The 15,029-nt window shown below is 45.3% G+C and overlaps 1 protein-coding gene across 5 annotated transcripts in view; it reads right to left on the bottom strand.

Annotated features, from left to right (window-relative positions):
* LOC138300504 (inositol 2-dehydrogenase-like) overlaps positions 1–15,029 on the bottom strand; it is a 207,959-nt gene that overhangs the window by 21,454 nt on the left and 171,476 nt on the right. For all 5 annotated transcript variants that reach the window (XM_069239952.1, XM_069239951.1, XM_069239950.1 and 2 more), the window contains one exon: positions 12,545–12,701. In XM_069239952.1, coding sequence (XP_069096053.1) covers positions 12,545–12,701 — 157 coding nt within the window. The remainder of the gene's footprint in view (positions 1–12,544; positions 12,702–15,029) is intronic.

The raw sequence follows: 15,029 nt of genomic DNA on the forward strand, positions 1-15,029 counted from the left end.
TAAACAGCAGCAACCTGAGGGTGCTAAAAAGCGCTGGGAGAAAAAACAACAAACACCTAAAAAAGAAAGGGGAGAATATCCGCAACCAGAGACCCCGCAGACTAGGTATAATCTCAGAAATAGGGATAATTTGAAGACGCCTGATAGATATCAATATACTGATACACGCCAATCTCGTACCTTTCAGGACTCATCGGAAAAGAGAAATGAGAGAGGTGGGCGGTCAGAGCGGAGAGCAGAGTACGTGAAACCGAGACAGGAATCACAACGCTCAACTGAGGTTTCTGTCAAGAAAGAAGAGAAACCGATCCAACAAAAGCAGCAATTTAAAAAGAAGAAGGTGGCGGCAGTCTCAGTTAGACATGCCACTCAAGAAGAGAGTTCTCTTGAAGAACAAGACATGGGCGTTAGCACTGTTAGACAGCGCGGCAGAGGTCACAATAGTTCGCCGGAATCTTCTAGAGCATCTGGAGGTGAAAGCAACTGATGACTTCATACAAGTCGAAACAGCAGATATGCGTGTCTCTGATCCCGATAGAGTTTATACAGTAACTTTAAAATTAGAAGGGGACGTTGAGCGCACTATAAACGCCATCTTTTGGGACCGTGTGGTCAAATTGTATGACATTCTGCTGGCCGAACAGGATTGGCCCCCTGACTTTGTTAGTGACTGTCCAGTTGGGGAGGAGGTTATTACACCTTCATTCTCACCACTTGTTCCGGGAGAACTAGCAGAGTCCTATAGTAAAACATGGGCTCTGGCACAGGCTCCCGCCTTATATAGAAATAATGTGGGGTGGGATAGGGATTCACCTTATCATGTGATTCCGATAAAGGGCGAACCTCAGCCGCAACCGCAATATCCTATCAAATTTGAAGCGAGGGCATCGGTAAGGAAAATACTTACACAATTGGAGTACCAGGGAGTAATTGAATCCTGTGTCTCGCCGATGAATAATCCCTTATTTCCAGTAGCTAAACCGGACCATTCTTATAGGATAGCAGTGGATTACAGACATTTAAATGGACATACACGCACGTATGCAATACAAAATTCACACAGCGCAGCGCTCATGAATAATATATTGCGTAAGAAATACAAAACCACATTAGATATCTCGAATGGATTCTTCTGCCAAAATGTAGCGCCCGAAAGTAGGGACTATACGAGCTTTAGTGCGTTTGGCTCTCAAAAAAAGTTTTGTTGTCTGCCTCAGGGGTATAAGAATAGCCCAGGACTATTTTCGGCTCGTGTAACTGAAATTCTGCACGAGTTGGACCCTGAAGCTTTTTCATATGTTGACGATATCTATCTGACAGACGACGAGTTACTGCAACATTTAAGGCGGGTAAGCGTGCATTGTTGTGGGATTTGCTGAAATAGGCTACAAAATTAATTTTAAAAAATCCAAGATTGCCTTCCTCAGCGTCATTTTCCTGGGATATGAGTTATCGAATGAGGGCAAGAGCTTAGCGCCACAATTTTTGGAAAAATGTGCTCAGTTGCAACCTCCTAATACGGTTCGGAAACTCCAGTCGTTATTGGGGGTTCTAAATTTTGGCAGAACTTACATTCCTGATTACGCTACACGTATAAAACCATTATACGAGTTGATTCGCCCGAATTTTTCGAGTAGATTTTGGACGACTGAGCATACACATATTCTTTGAGATTTGCAAACTGATCTCTTAGCAGTAAAGCATTTACACACTCGGGACAATAAAACGCATCTGGTCATCAGGGTTATACCTGGTGCCGTTGGGTTTACATATGTCACCTTTAATGAGGGTGAGACAGTCCCGATAACATACAAGTCGCACTTGTATTCTGCTGCAGAACAACGTTTTGCACAAACTGAGAAAATTCTCACTGCTGTACAGATGGCTGTGATTAAAGAACGACCTCTTGCCCAGGGCCAACGCATCATTGTCGTTTCCCAGATTCCAGCCTTAGAGGCTGTTACAAAAGCGAGTGTTCCTAATTCGAAAGCTTTACACCCGCAATGGATACAATGGGCAACGTCTTTGACAGCCACTGATGTAGATTACATATTTGACCCTAAACTGCAGACTCAAGAATTTCTTCAATATGAAACAGAGTACCCAGTTCCCGCTGGCACATTGCCTATTGACCAATATCAGGTGGTCATGTATACCGATGGCTCTGCGCAACCAGCGGTTGGGACTAAACAACAGTATTCTGCTGCATGTGCGGTGGTGAGCGGCTATATGGAGGGGGAGGAGTTCTGACCCCAACATACTTATATACAGACCTTGGGAGACTGTACGGCACAGTGGCTGAGCTGAAAGCTCTGTTGTTAGCCTTGGAACATGCAGATCCGGCAACATTTACATTGCTGGTTTGTGATTCCTATTACTGTGTTCAGTCTTTCAATGAATATTTGCACTACTGGAGGTTAAATGGGTTCAGAGATTCCAAAGGTAACACCATTAAGCACAAATTGCTGTGGGGGAAGGTTGCGGATCTGAAGGAGACGCTTCCTAAAGTCCATGTTGTGCATACACTTGGACACCAGCGCGTTGGAATACACGTTGCTGGTAACACTTTGGCTGATGAAGCTGCAAAATCGGCAGTGGCAGTTGCCACTGTGGCCGCAGTAACTCGTTCGAGTTCCAAACCAGACACAGAGATTTTGGCTGCCATAAAGGCTACGGCTGATGGCACGCCATTTCCGAAAGGATTACCTTCTAAATATAGTTACTGCATGGGTGGTATGCTAAACGCTGTAGTTAAAATACCAGGCGTTGGTGTACGTGAAATGCCCAATAAAATTGAGCGACCTCGATTGATTTCTGCAGCACTTGAGGAGGCGGCATCTGCACATGCCGGCGTGGCTGCCACCATTTCACTCTTAAAGGCTCGTTATTGGTGGCCTGGTCTCTATAAAGAGATGAAGCAGTATGTCCTTTGTTGTGATGTCTGCCAGAAAATTAAAATTTCCACGGCTAGACGCTCGCAGCAGACGCCCCTTCTAATATCAAATAAACCTTTGCAGTGTGTGTACTTGGATCATTGTGGTCCGCTGACACCTGATAGTGCATACAAATATATATTGGTTGCTGTAGATTCGTGCTCCAGATTTGTGTGGGTCTGGCCACAGCGCTCGGCTGACGCTCGAACTGTTATTAAAGATTTGCGTATCTTTGCCGATACATATGCAGTTGCGGCTTTTCATTCGGACCAGGGCCCTGCTTTTGCCTCTAAGGCATTCAGGGACACCATGGCTTCGTTGGGGGTCCAGCTCTAGTTCTCGTCTCCATTTCATCCCGAGGGAAATTCTGTTGTGGAGCGTTTAAATCGCGATTTAAAGCAATCCTTAACAGCCAGAGTTATAGGTACGGGTCGCAGTTGGCTAGCCCACCTATATGGAGTACAGAGAGCACTTAATAACTTGCCTAGAAGGTCCCTGGGGGGTCATACTTCATATGAGTGCCTGTTTGGAACACAAATGTATGTTCCTGATCTAGATGGTCCTGGTGTGGAGACGGCAGATACGCCCTTTGACATAAATGATCGTGTCACTGTTTTGCAGGATTTACAACAATTCTGTGAAGATAACTCTTCTGCCAGTGCTGCCTCCACAGGAATTAAGGATGAACCAGTAACGCCTACTGGTTGGATTCCCAGGATTGGGGATCTTGTGTGTGAAAAGGTTGCAGTGAAAAAAGAGTTTGGTCCTTTGTATCGGGTGCCTGTCCCTGTGCTAGGAATTCAAGGCACAAGAACTGTAATTTTGCCACCGTTGCAAGGGGCCAAAGGAAATCGCTTTGTTTCCATTGACAATGTCAAGTTACAACATGTGGCCAATTCTGCACAGCAGACCAAGAGGGACACCCAGTAGTTCCGGAATCCCTCTCACTTCTGGGGAAGAAGTCCCACTGCAGGTGATTTGCACCGACGCTATTTCCTCTCCGAGCTTGGGGAGGGTGGAAGCTGATCTTGCGATTGTTCTACTGACGGCGAATAATTTGGAATCTTTTGATCAAGTTGCTGTAAGTTCTACTGATATTACTGAACATGTGGTTTATAGCGTGCCAAGGCGAGAGCCACCATCTACTTCTTTGTTTACGGTTGCACCTGTTGCGAGAACTGCCTCGGGCTGCTTCAACACCACTGATGATACTGTGTCGGACTCCTCGTCCTCTTCAACACCAGCCATGGGTCCACGTAAGCTGCTGTGTTGGCTCAAAAACATATATTTTATTGTTCCTTGGAACTATTCTATGGCTTTTTATGACTGTGATGACTCTTTTCTTATGGCTGGGGTTTGTAGTTACCTTTTTTCTGGTGATACATGGTCATTTTCTTCCTGAACGATCTGACATTGAGCACGTGGAGACGGTGTTGAAACCACATTTTTCGTCACATATGGTTCGCAGGGACTTGTCCTTTGTGAACATTTCTGCAGTGCCGATTCCAGATGGGATTGTGTGGGATAGTGTGATGTTTGATATATATGGTCCCACTGAAATAATTCAAATACCGTATGTTCTCAAATTGTCAATGAATGATATCGTTATACCAGGTATTGTTTCTGATGATTGGGACGTAAAGACAGTGTATTCTATGTTGATGGAATTGCAATATTATACTGTCTATGAAAATGAAGATGCTTACCTATTTAGAGATAATTATGGTGACATGTTTTGCTACAATTATTATGGACACCACTTTATTCATAAAGCTAGTAGCCCTAAATCGATATTTGAATATATGCAATGGGAACATTGCCCGACTCCTCCACAGGGGAGTTCTAAAACATATTCTGATAAATTTGCATATTTTTCTGGGCATCATCAACAGGATGCTAAGTCTTACTATTATAAGGTTACTCCGCATACTAATAAGCAAATGTTATTGACTGATACTAAATTGCTGTATTCAAATTTGTTTGTATCCAAACTATCAGTTGAGGTGTATGAATACTGGTCCAAAACTGTTCATTTGAAAAGTGTCTGGGGAATGAAAAATTGGCAAATGCGGGGTAGGGACACATTGTTTAGGGCATGTATTATTCGTGTCCAAATTATTTTCCTGAATGACACTGTACAACAGACTAGCTGTTTGGGCTTAGCAACAATTAGAGACTTGAATTTGCCTAGCATACTTGTCCCTTCCAAATTGAAAAATTGGCAGCAATATCTTAATGCCACGTTTAGTGAGCTTACAGACTGGGTCCAGAATGGTACGCTTAACACTACATTGATACGTCCGGGCGGGTGGTTATTGTGGCCCATAGACACTAATGGGTGTCATCAGCGTTTTGTCACCTCTTCGGGGGGGGGGGGGGGGGGTTCAGGACTAGTAGGGCTGACCCTCACTACATTTCACCAGAACATGCTGATATCATTACTACATACAGCGTTGGGAAACTTTGTCAACAATGGTTGAAGTCATCCACGCTGGATGCAGTTAAGACACATCTCACGTTACTGTCTAATGATACTGACTTGCAAGATTTTTTGTCAGGACCAAGAATACCACGGAAGAAACGTTTTTTGTATGAAGTATATAATGAGATTTGGAAGCTTTCACAACAAGAAGCAGCGGCCCGGTTGAGGCAAATTGATCAGGAAAATTTGATACAGGCTTTGTCTGTTGTGGATAATGGGATGCATACCCTTTCAGACCGTGTATACACAATTGACAACATTGTTTACTCTGCTATAGACATTATTAAATCTGATATGTCTTCTTTATATCATGGGCAGAGTCAAACGCGATCCATCCTGCAGTTGGGTTGGACTCTACAGACCTTGAAGGCAGGTCGCGTTCCGTGGCAGCACATTCGTGCCAGGGAGGTATTTATTTCCTTTAATTTGACACGTCAACAACAGCTGATGGCTAAGAAGGAAGCAACATATGTTATGTTAAATATTGAAAAGTTGGCGAAATTGCCTTTTACTGTGGCTGAGATTCCGTCAGCTGAGTGGTTGATTCACAGGGTTATTAATTTGCCTATCTCCACTCTGCAATTTACTTCTTGTTTAAAGCACATTCCGGTGGGTAGATATGAACGGTTGGGAGACAGTTACATACATGAGGTGTGGGAGCTTCCCTTTCTATACAGATGTCTTAATGGTATGAGGGAGGTTTTTCTAAGCGGTAGCGAATGCGAAACTTCTGTCAGCCATTCAATGGTTTGTAAACAGCTGTCTTTGCACGGGGCGTGTAATGCCTCGATTGCTAACTTAGCTTGTTATCTTAAGGGAGTTCCAGTCCCGGTAATCAAAAACACTTTCCAGGTGCTTTCAAACGGCAGCTACGTCCTTCTTAACAGTGAACCCTGTTGTGGCATGTGTGCCGGAATAGTTTGCGTGGTCGTTGTCACCAAGGCCGTTACGTGCTGCGGGAATGTGTTGTTTCCCCCCACTCAAATTAGGGAGGTAGCGGACATCTGGCCTCATATTGCTACTTCCAAGGTGCATTTCGACAAGTTGAGTCGACTGAAAGCTCTATTGTTTCAAAAGCATGTGGCCCTTACATCTGCTAGCGAGACCTACGCACTTCAGGTGGCAAGGTCATCAGTGGAAATACAGTACCTTTTAAATACTAACTTTCCGAGTCACTTTGGTGAACTCGTGGGACATATATTTAATGCGTCCAGCACTGTTGGAATTGCACATTTTTTCAAAGCCGTTGGTGTTGGTTTTGCTCATACCTTCTCTTCCATATTCGGTTTAATACCTTCGGCTATTCATTCTATTTTCTGAAGCAGTTTTGGGGGATTTCCGATTACTTTGGCTTTGTTGGCTGGTGTTTTGCTGTTGCTGTTGTTCTTCCGCAATGGCTGTCCCACCGCGACGAGATCCCATATTGGCGCTCCCGTCAGCGCAGCTGTGTCGTGAACGCATGATGCAGCATTTTGGAGCAACACTCCTGGGACAATTGGAGTGTGACTGGTCTCTGTCATTCCGACCGGTTTTGGATTGTGTGCAACCCGTGTTTCGGTGCCTTTGGTGCTCGTTTGAACATGCACTGGCTCTCTGTCTCTCACTGCAGCGCCCCCCAGTGGTCGATACTGATCTGTTGATGTTCCTGATTAGGGCTCATTCCCAGACTTGTGCACTACGGTTGCGTTTGCTTCGTGAGGCAGTTTATGAGATTCCCTTCCTGGAGGAAGATGGTATTGTCTCATTCATAGGCCCTGCACGAGGTGCCGCCCTGGATGGTTCTGGGGCTTTGGAACACTCCTGCTCCATGATAGTTTTTGGCGTGGATTTTCCGATCTTGACATCTGTCGAAGTGGAGGATCTCCTGCTTTCCGTGGCTTCTGTCTAGGAATTGGATTTTTTTTGTGTGTGTTAAAATTGACATTGTATCAAATTTGGCTTTAACGTCACATGCTTCCTAATTTAAATTAGTTTTCTGCTTTGCTGTCCTCTGAACTTGTCGAAATATATTTGATGTATTTTTTTTTGTATCTGGGGCATATTTTTATATTATTAGAACCACTTGCTACCGACAAGGGGAGGGTGTAGTGTGGTCAGTTTTATGTATCCTTTGCGCGTTAGCTTCAGGCTTTAGGCCTTTGTGCACTTTGCCCTGGATGTATTTTATTCCTTTGCTCGCAGCTTAGAGCCTCTGTGCACTTTGCTCTAAATGCTTTTTATTCGGCTTCATATTGTTATTTTTCAAATAACCAGTTCTACGGTCTTGTTTTATTTTTTATATCACACTGTTTAGCCTACTTCAGCACTGGAGTTCTCAATAACACATTCTTTTTCACTCTGTGCTTCAGTCAAAGATACAGGGGGTCATTCAGACCCCGGCGGGCGGCGGGAGCCGGGAACCGCCGAATGACCGCACAGCGGTCAAAAGACCGCGGCGGCCATTTAGTGTTTCCCGCTGGGCTGGCGGGCGACCGCCAGAGGGCCGCCCGCCAGCCAGCGGGAAACCCCTTCCCACGAGGACGCCGGCTCCGAATGGAGCCGGCGTAGTGGGAAGGGTGCGACGGGTGCAGTTGCACCCGTCGCGAATATCAGTGTCTGCAATGCAGACACTGAAATTCTATGTGGGGCCCGCTTACGGGGGCCCCTGCAGTGCCCATGCCATTGGCATGGGCACTGCAGGGGCCCCCAGGGGCCCCACGACACCCCTCACCGCCATCCTGTTCCTGGCGGTCGGAACCGCCAGGAACAGGATGGCGGTGAGGGGGTCGGAATCCCCCATGGCGGCGCAGCAAGCTGCGCCGCCATGGGGGATTCCTCAGGGCATCGGAAAACCGGCGGGACACCGCCGGTTTTCCTGTTCTGACCGCGGCCAAACCGCCGCGGTCAGAATGCCCTGCGGGGCACCGCCAGCCTGTTGGCGGTGCTCCCGCCAACCCCGGCGGTCCTTGACCGCCGGGGTCGGAATGACCCCCACAGTCTGGTATATTGCCGATAGACGTGGTAGGAGTTTAGTCTTTGGCATTCTTGTGTAGGGACATTTTGTGATCACACTGACATGTTAGTTATAAAAACACTTCCTTGTCCCAATACACAGGAGAGGGAGATTCCGACCAGGGAACCACAACTAGACGCTGACTGCCTGGTCGCAGGTGCTGAACCAGATCACAGGCCTTTGCTCAGGTATGAGGGTTGATGGCTTCCTAGGGAATCTGAAAGGCAAGTTAGAAGTTTAACACGCTGTGCTCGAAATAGAACTTGCTGAGAGAGAGTAGAAATTATTAACACCATGATAGCGTTATTCTTATGTTTCACTCTCCTCGTGACTATTTCAATCCTACTGTGTTGTATGGTTCTGGTTATTGCGGCTCACGCCTTAATATCTAAAATGCAGTTGTTTTATTAAAACAATATATAAAACTTCAACTGCCTTTGTCATTTATATATGAGATCATACTGTAAATGAGAGAGCTGGTTTGGATCTGAGTGACCACGACTTCCCTGAGAAGTTCCAAAGATGTCTTGCGCTCGGCTGCCCAATCATCCCTTTCCCTTGGGAGAGATGAGGCACTGCTAGTTAGCCGGAGCAAAACCGGATTTAGGGTGACAGAGGTCCTTCCAAGTGGGTCAGACTCAGTCCCCCACACCGTGAACGATCCTGCTACCTAGAAATCCAGTAGTCTCATTTAGGATAATGAGAGCCAACGCGACAGAGCAGTCCAAGGGTTTGTGGGGAGGAGGTAGATGTAATGTGAGCAGATACTCACAACTCAAAATACGCCAGCAACCCAAATAAATGACTGAACTGTCAAACACAGGCTTTTATGTAAAAGTAGTATTTATCTACTAACACAAATTAACGTACAACACACTTCAAACAATGTCTCCTTCAGTCATGCCCACCTGCCTTACTTGGGTCATCTTCTGTCCCACTTCCACATCTATGATTGGTGGTTATTTCCCATTCATGTGTGGCAATCCCATGCTAGGCCCTGCTAGAGAGTTAAATTCTCAGACGTTCTAGAAAGGCTTTTACAAAATGTCATTGGGTCCCCTGCACCTGTGTGCGTCAGTCATTGCAAGTCTGTCCAGGGCCCGGTGCAGTCTTACTCGTAATTGCTGCTACAGTGGTCCAGAGTCCCCAGGTGCATGTTGCTGGCTTTCCGGTGAGCAGAACTCTGGCATCTGCTGCTACGGTGGTAGATGTCCATGGTGCTCCTCCAATTCAGGAGTCAGTCTTCTTCTCTGTCAGGGTGCGGTCTTGGTTGCTCCCAGCCTCAGCAGGTGAAACTTTGTTCCAACAGTATGACTCACAACCTCCTAGGCAATTATGGCTGCACAATGTTCTCGGGTGACAGCCTTCTTCCTTGACTACCATCTCCTGCTGCCATGCAGGGAGATCTTCAGAGAGCCAAAGCCCTTTGTCTTCTCCGTGATCCCTTTCTGCCATTACAGGGATCATTCTTCAGCATCAATAAGGCTACGGGCCTCTTCAAGGTCCACCACTACCATGGGCTATGCCCCCCCCTTTGTGGCAGTATGGCACTAGCACAGCAACCAGTTCTCTTACCAGCAGCTCCCCCCGGTATCAGGGAGGTCCAGTCCTCTCCACAGCCCTCACCTTGCATACAGGGATCGCACAGCGCACACAAACTGATAAGCATGCAGATCTCATATTCCATTTCCAGGATCCTCTTGGTAAGACCTCTCACTGGACCTTGCTCCCTCCAGGCAATCTCCTTCTCCTTACAAGGCCCACTGGTTTTGGGTCAGGCAGAAGCTGGTACTCCACGCTCCATACTTGTATTCATGATTCGCCTGGGTGTTGTCCCCTCACACAGCATGCAAGACTGGCATATCAGTAGTCCCCAGTCCTGGCCACAACATTCAGAACTTGTGCTAAGTTTCTCTACACTAATCAACAGCTTCAGTTTAACAATTAACGTGTCGTGAGCTCTCTTTTTTACATTTCCAGACACACTTGTGATTTAGTGTTTCTGTATTTGACGTTCGTGTTGTCCCACTTTTGAAGTGCCCACTCCTTTGTTGTTCCCTTCCTCCAGAGAGCAGCCTATTCGAGCAGACTGGTCTCCAATCTTAATAACCCCAAACACAGGCCATAGAAGTGACTAGAGGTTTACACCTAGATGTCAGCCTCAGTGATATGTGCCTCAAAGGACACAAAATGCCCCGCCTTTTTTGTTATGATTATCTTATCAGCCCCATCTCCTTCCTAAGATGTGTTAAAGCTCCTTTGACTAGAGACCTCTTTTCAGAACCAAAGAGCCCCTGTTGATGAGAGCTGAAGAGCATGGCTCTTCCAAAGTAAATACTGCTCATTGCAGGAATGCAACAGTCCACAAATCTGTGAAGAAATCTCTACCTCTCCCTGCTCCTCCAGCGAGCCCTGGGTATCCCAAAATGGAACCCTGTATCTTCCATGTGTTGGGTCCATCGCAAATTCTCACACACGTCGCCTCCCATGTATGGTACCCTCGCATGGGCATCTATATATCCCAGTGCGCTCACACAACACAGTGAGCTATCTTCTTCCTGCAGTACCGGCTCACAGCCCCACACATAGCCCGGCACGAAAACACAACCATGTCCTATTTTTTGATGTACTGTACTTTATTGCAGGCACACATGTATGCCAGTGCGCATATGCAATTGTGTGCGCTATTTCCTGATGCACTGTACTTTTCAACAGGCACTCACGCATCCCAGCAAAGCATACAACCCAATGCAGGTCAACGGTGAGTTAAGCAAACAGCAGCAGGAATTTACCAGAGTGGGCCTAGAGGGGATACTTCAATGACACAGATAAAACCAAGCCAGTTCCCTGTACTCATCACTGAAAACTAAATACACAGTATGCTGCCACGCCACCACTGTGCTCGTTCTACTTCACTCCAGATGAAGGCAGTAGTTTTCCACAATAATTATGACCTTGTGATGCTTGTATATTAGGTAGAAATTTGGAGGTAGGGGCAGTAATGTGGGTGCCCTTGTCCTAGTTCTTGAAGCTAGTAAAGTTTAGTACGTTTTGCATAGAGGTTTCCAGGCTTCCCAAAGGATCCTAAAGAAAACCTTTTTTCTCCACTGGAAGACAGTATAGGTCCTTTGGAATGTGTGTGCTGTGGAAGAACTTGGGGTATGCCTGTAGGAGCTCCTAACTGCACTAGGTAGTGCATCACTGGAAGTCTGCAATGTAATTTATCCAAAATTATCAATGACTGGGCATTGAGGTTGCTACAATCAAGCACTCAACAAGTCTTTTTAACATGTAAGAAAACAAACACATAAAATCTGCCTGAAACACACTCTATACAAGTATGGGCCTAACCTCCAATAAGCCCACAAAGAGACCAGCAAAAACGTAGCAGGGTTATCCTTGGTATATGGAGAACCAAAATCCTGATTATCTACATATCCTTGGTGTATGGATTACCAGAACCCTGATCAGTCTTCAAAAGGTTTGTGAGCAGTTCCCACGCAAGCCTGCCAGTATATCACTAGAATACTGGGGCACAGTGGCTGAACAATGCTGGATAAGTACATCATTTACAATTTGAGCTGGAAACGAATTAACCCATGCATGCCAAAACCCAATTCAGATTAAAGAACCCTGATTTTTTATAGCCAAAATATATATTTTTCATCCTAAAACTGCCAGCACTTCAATGTAAGTCAATGGGGAAAATAAATTCCCTCAGTTTATTTTTCAAAATCTCTTTCTTTCCTGTTTCCCAGTGTCGGCATGTATGTTACACCCTCTCCCACACAACCCCACCTCTTGTTCATTCTCCACACACACATACAGTGTTAGTGAGGTTCCTAAGGTGAGTACCAAGGATTGCTATCTTGTCGCGAATGGAAAATCCATGGAAAATATTTTTCTACCTGTGATTTGAATAATACAAGTCCTTCCCCGAAGCCCATCTATATTTCCTCACTAAATTATATAATTAAGTGAATGATAAAGCCAAATTGCTGAAAGGCATTCTGCAGTGGCTTCAAGGAGATATACTAGTAGACATAGCAAAAGACTGATTTAAAAAAATATAAGTGCATGAAGGGAAACAACCATTCTGAAAAGCAATTAAAAAGGTTGAATATTAACATTGCTAACCTTTGAGGGTTCGGAGAAAGTGCTGAAATAGTTCTCTGTAGGCTTCTCGGAATCGAATAGTTTGTGTCTGGGAGCATATGGACACAGAGGTCCCATGTTCACTAATTCCCAACGGGTTCTGATTGTCTACCCTTAAGGATCCTTGGGAGCCATGGACCTGTTTAGGAAACAAAAGTAAATACTTATTAGTCAGCTGAGGAGGATTCTAAAAATGTAGGTTGTTACACCAGGTCACAAACTTAACAGTTACTTACCTGTAACTGCAGATCTCCAGCACTGGCATTTTTCATAACTTTGCATGCTTTATTTATCCTCAGGTGTCAGGCAGAGTAATCCTGATTATGGGAAGTAATTCAGGCATGCAAATCTAAGAAAGATACACTGCTGGAAAGCTTACTGTACTCATGGGCCGAAAAATTCATTGTATTTTCTAAAGATTTTACAATATAAGCTTTGCCCACTATTAAATATACATCTTCTGCTGCTTCCCAATTCTCTATTTTCAAATTTAGTACTTTTAATTGATTAAATGCTAAGAATTACATTCCAGAAACGAGACTTTAAGTCTCTGGTAAACATGTTATGTTAAAACTTATATTTAATAACATAATAACCATTTTACTGTTTAGGTCTTCAATCCCACCAATAAGGAGTAGAGGCACATATCTCCTTTTTTTGTAGAGGTAATTTCTACCTGCAGAGGTGTAGATCATACCGAACGAGGGTATCTATATCATCACTGGGAAGGAGAGAGGGCTGCATGAGAAGCTATAAAACTTCACCTCCTCCCACACGCATCCACCTCCCACACACATATACATCTTTTCCCTCTAGCTTTTTGAATGTCCAAACTACACAATAGCCTGATCTGATTTCCTAAATGCACATATTTTGTCCGTCCAGTAAAAGCAAAAGCCACACCTTTTCATATTAGCGCAGGATGTTCTCTGAAATGGAAGGTTTTTTTTTATGGAGAATGCCTGGCGACTAATGGACCAAAACTGTCATGCTCCGTTCGAACAAATAACAATTAGATTTCATCTATCATCTTGGACAGCAATATAGCAATCAAGTGTATGGGAGGAAAGGAGTAAGCAAAGATTCCTGACTATTTAATTAAACATGCCTCAATCTCCAGTACCCAGTGACAGATGCAAAGGCTGACGCTGCTAGTGCTCATTTACTACATACGAGGAAAAGACAATTAGCTTTCGTCTGGCAATCAAGAGGATGGGAGGTAATGCTTAAGTAAAGATTCTTGACCATTTCATTGAACAATCCCTCCCTTGTGTTCCTAGATCCTGATGGTAAAGGCTGGCATTGCTTGTCATCATTTACTGTAACCTGATACAGGAATACCCATTGAAAACTTGTCAAAGCTACTGATCGTCCAGCTGCCACTGACAAACAAGTTACTTACCTTCAATAAAGCTTTATCTGGCAGAGACAATATCTAGCTGCAGATTCCTTACCTTTGAATTTCCCAGGGGTCAGACTGGATCAGGAAACTTTTGTGTGAGCAGTACCCCTGCGTGCAGTCGGGTAGCTCTGCTTGGTTTTGCATGGCGTTGTCGGCGCCAGAAGTGAAGTCGTGGTCACTTATATAGGTGCCACCCAGGCGCATTGACGTCAGTTACTTTTCATAAGGAGCGTTGAGCCATTAAGTGACCTGGCAGATGTGTGTCAAAACTAGGGCCCTGAAAGGGGAACAAGGCTAGGCTTAGAAATTTGGCTGCAGAGTGGGGAGGCACGGGTGAGTCTGTAAGGAATCTGCTGATAGATATCTTTTCCACCAGATAATGTGTTACCGAACTTGTTCATCTGGTAGAGACTTCTAGTTGCAGATTCCTTACCTTTGAAGAGGTACCCCAGGTATACCCTCCTGGAGGTGGGCTGCGGACAAATTTTCTAAACTAAAAAGAGCTGCAGGACCAAATAGATGAAATGCCTGTCACTGTGGACCTGACTGTCCAGGCAGTAGTGTTTGGCAAACATGTGCATGGTCGCCCACGTTGCTGCCTGGCAGATGTCCAGGACTGGGACTCCACATGCTAATGCTCTGGTCGCAGCTTTGCCCCAGGTTGAATGGGCCCATAAGCCCCCAGGAGGCTGCTTTTTAGCCAGGACATAGCAGATCTTGATACAGAGAATGACCCAGCACAAAATGGTTTGTTTCTGTGCTGCCCAACGCTTTTTCGCTCCAATATACCCCACAAAGAGTTTGTCGTCCACCCGGAACTCTTTTGTGCAGTGAAGATTTTTTGGGTCCAGATGGTGGAGTCGCTCCTCTTCTTTATTGGGATCTGAAGGAGCGTAAAAATCGGCAGGGTGACAGACTACCCAAGATAGAATAGGGTCACCACCTTTGGAAGGAAGGAGGCCGGTGTGTGAAGCACCACCTTGTCAGGGAACATAGTAAGATAAGGAAGCTTGGATAATAAAGCCTGCTGCTCACTCACCCTTGGGCAAATGTTATTGCCACTAG

Source organism: Pleurodeles waltl, chromosome 6 (genome assembly GCF_031143425.1).
Source record: "Pleurodeles waltl isolate 20211129_DDA chromosome 6, aPleWal1.hap1.20221129, whole genome shotgun sequence".
Classification (NCBI taxonomy): domain Eukaryota; kingdom Metazoa; phylum Chordata; class Amphibia; order Caudata; family Salamandridae; genus Pleurodeles; species Pleurodeles waltl.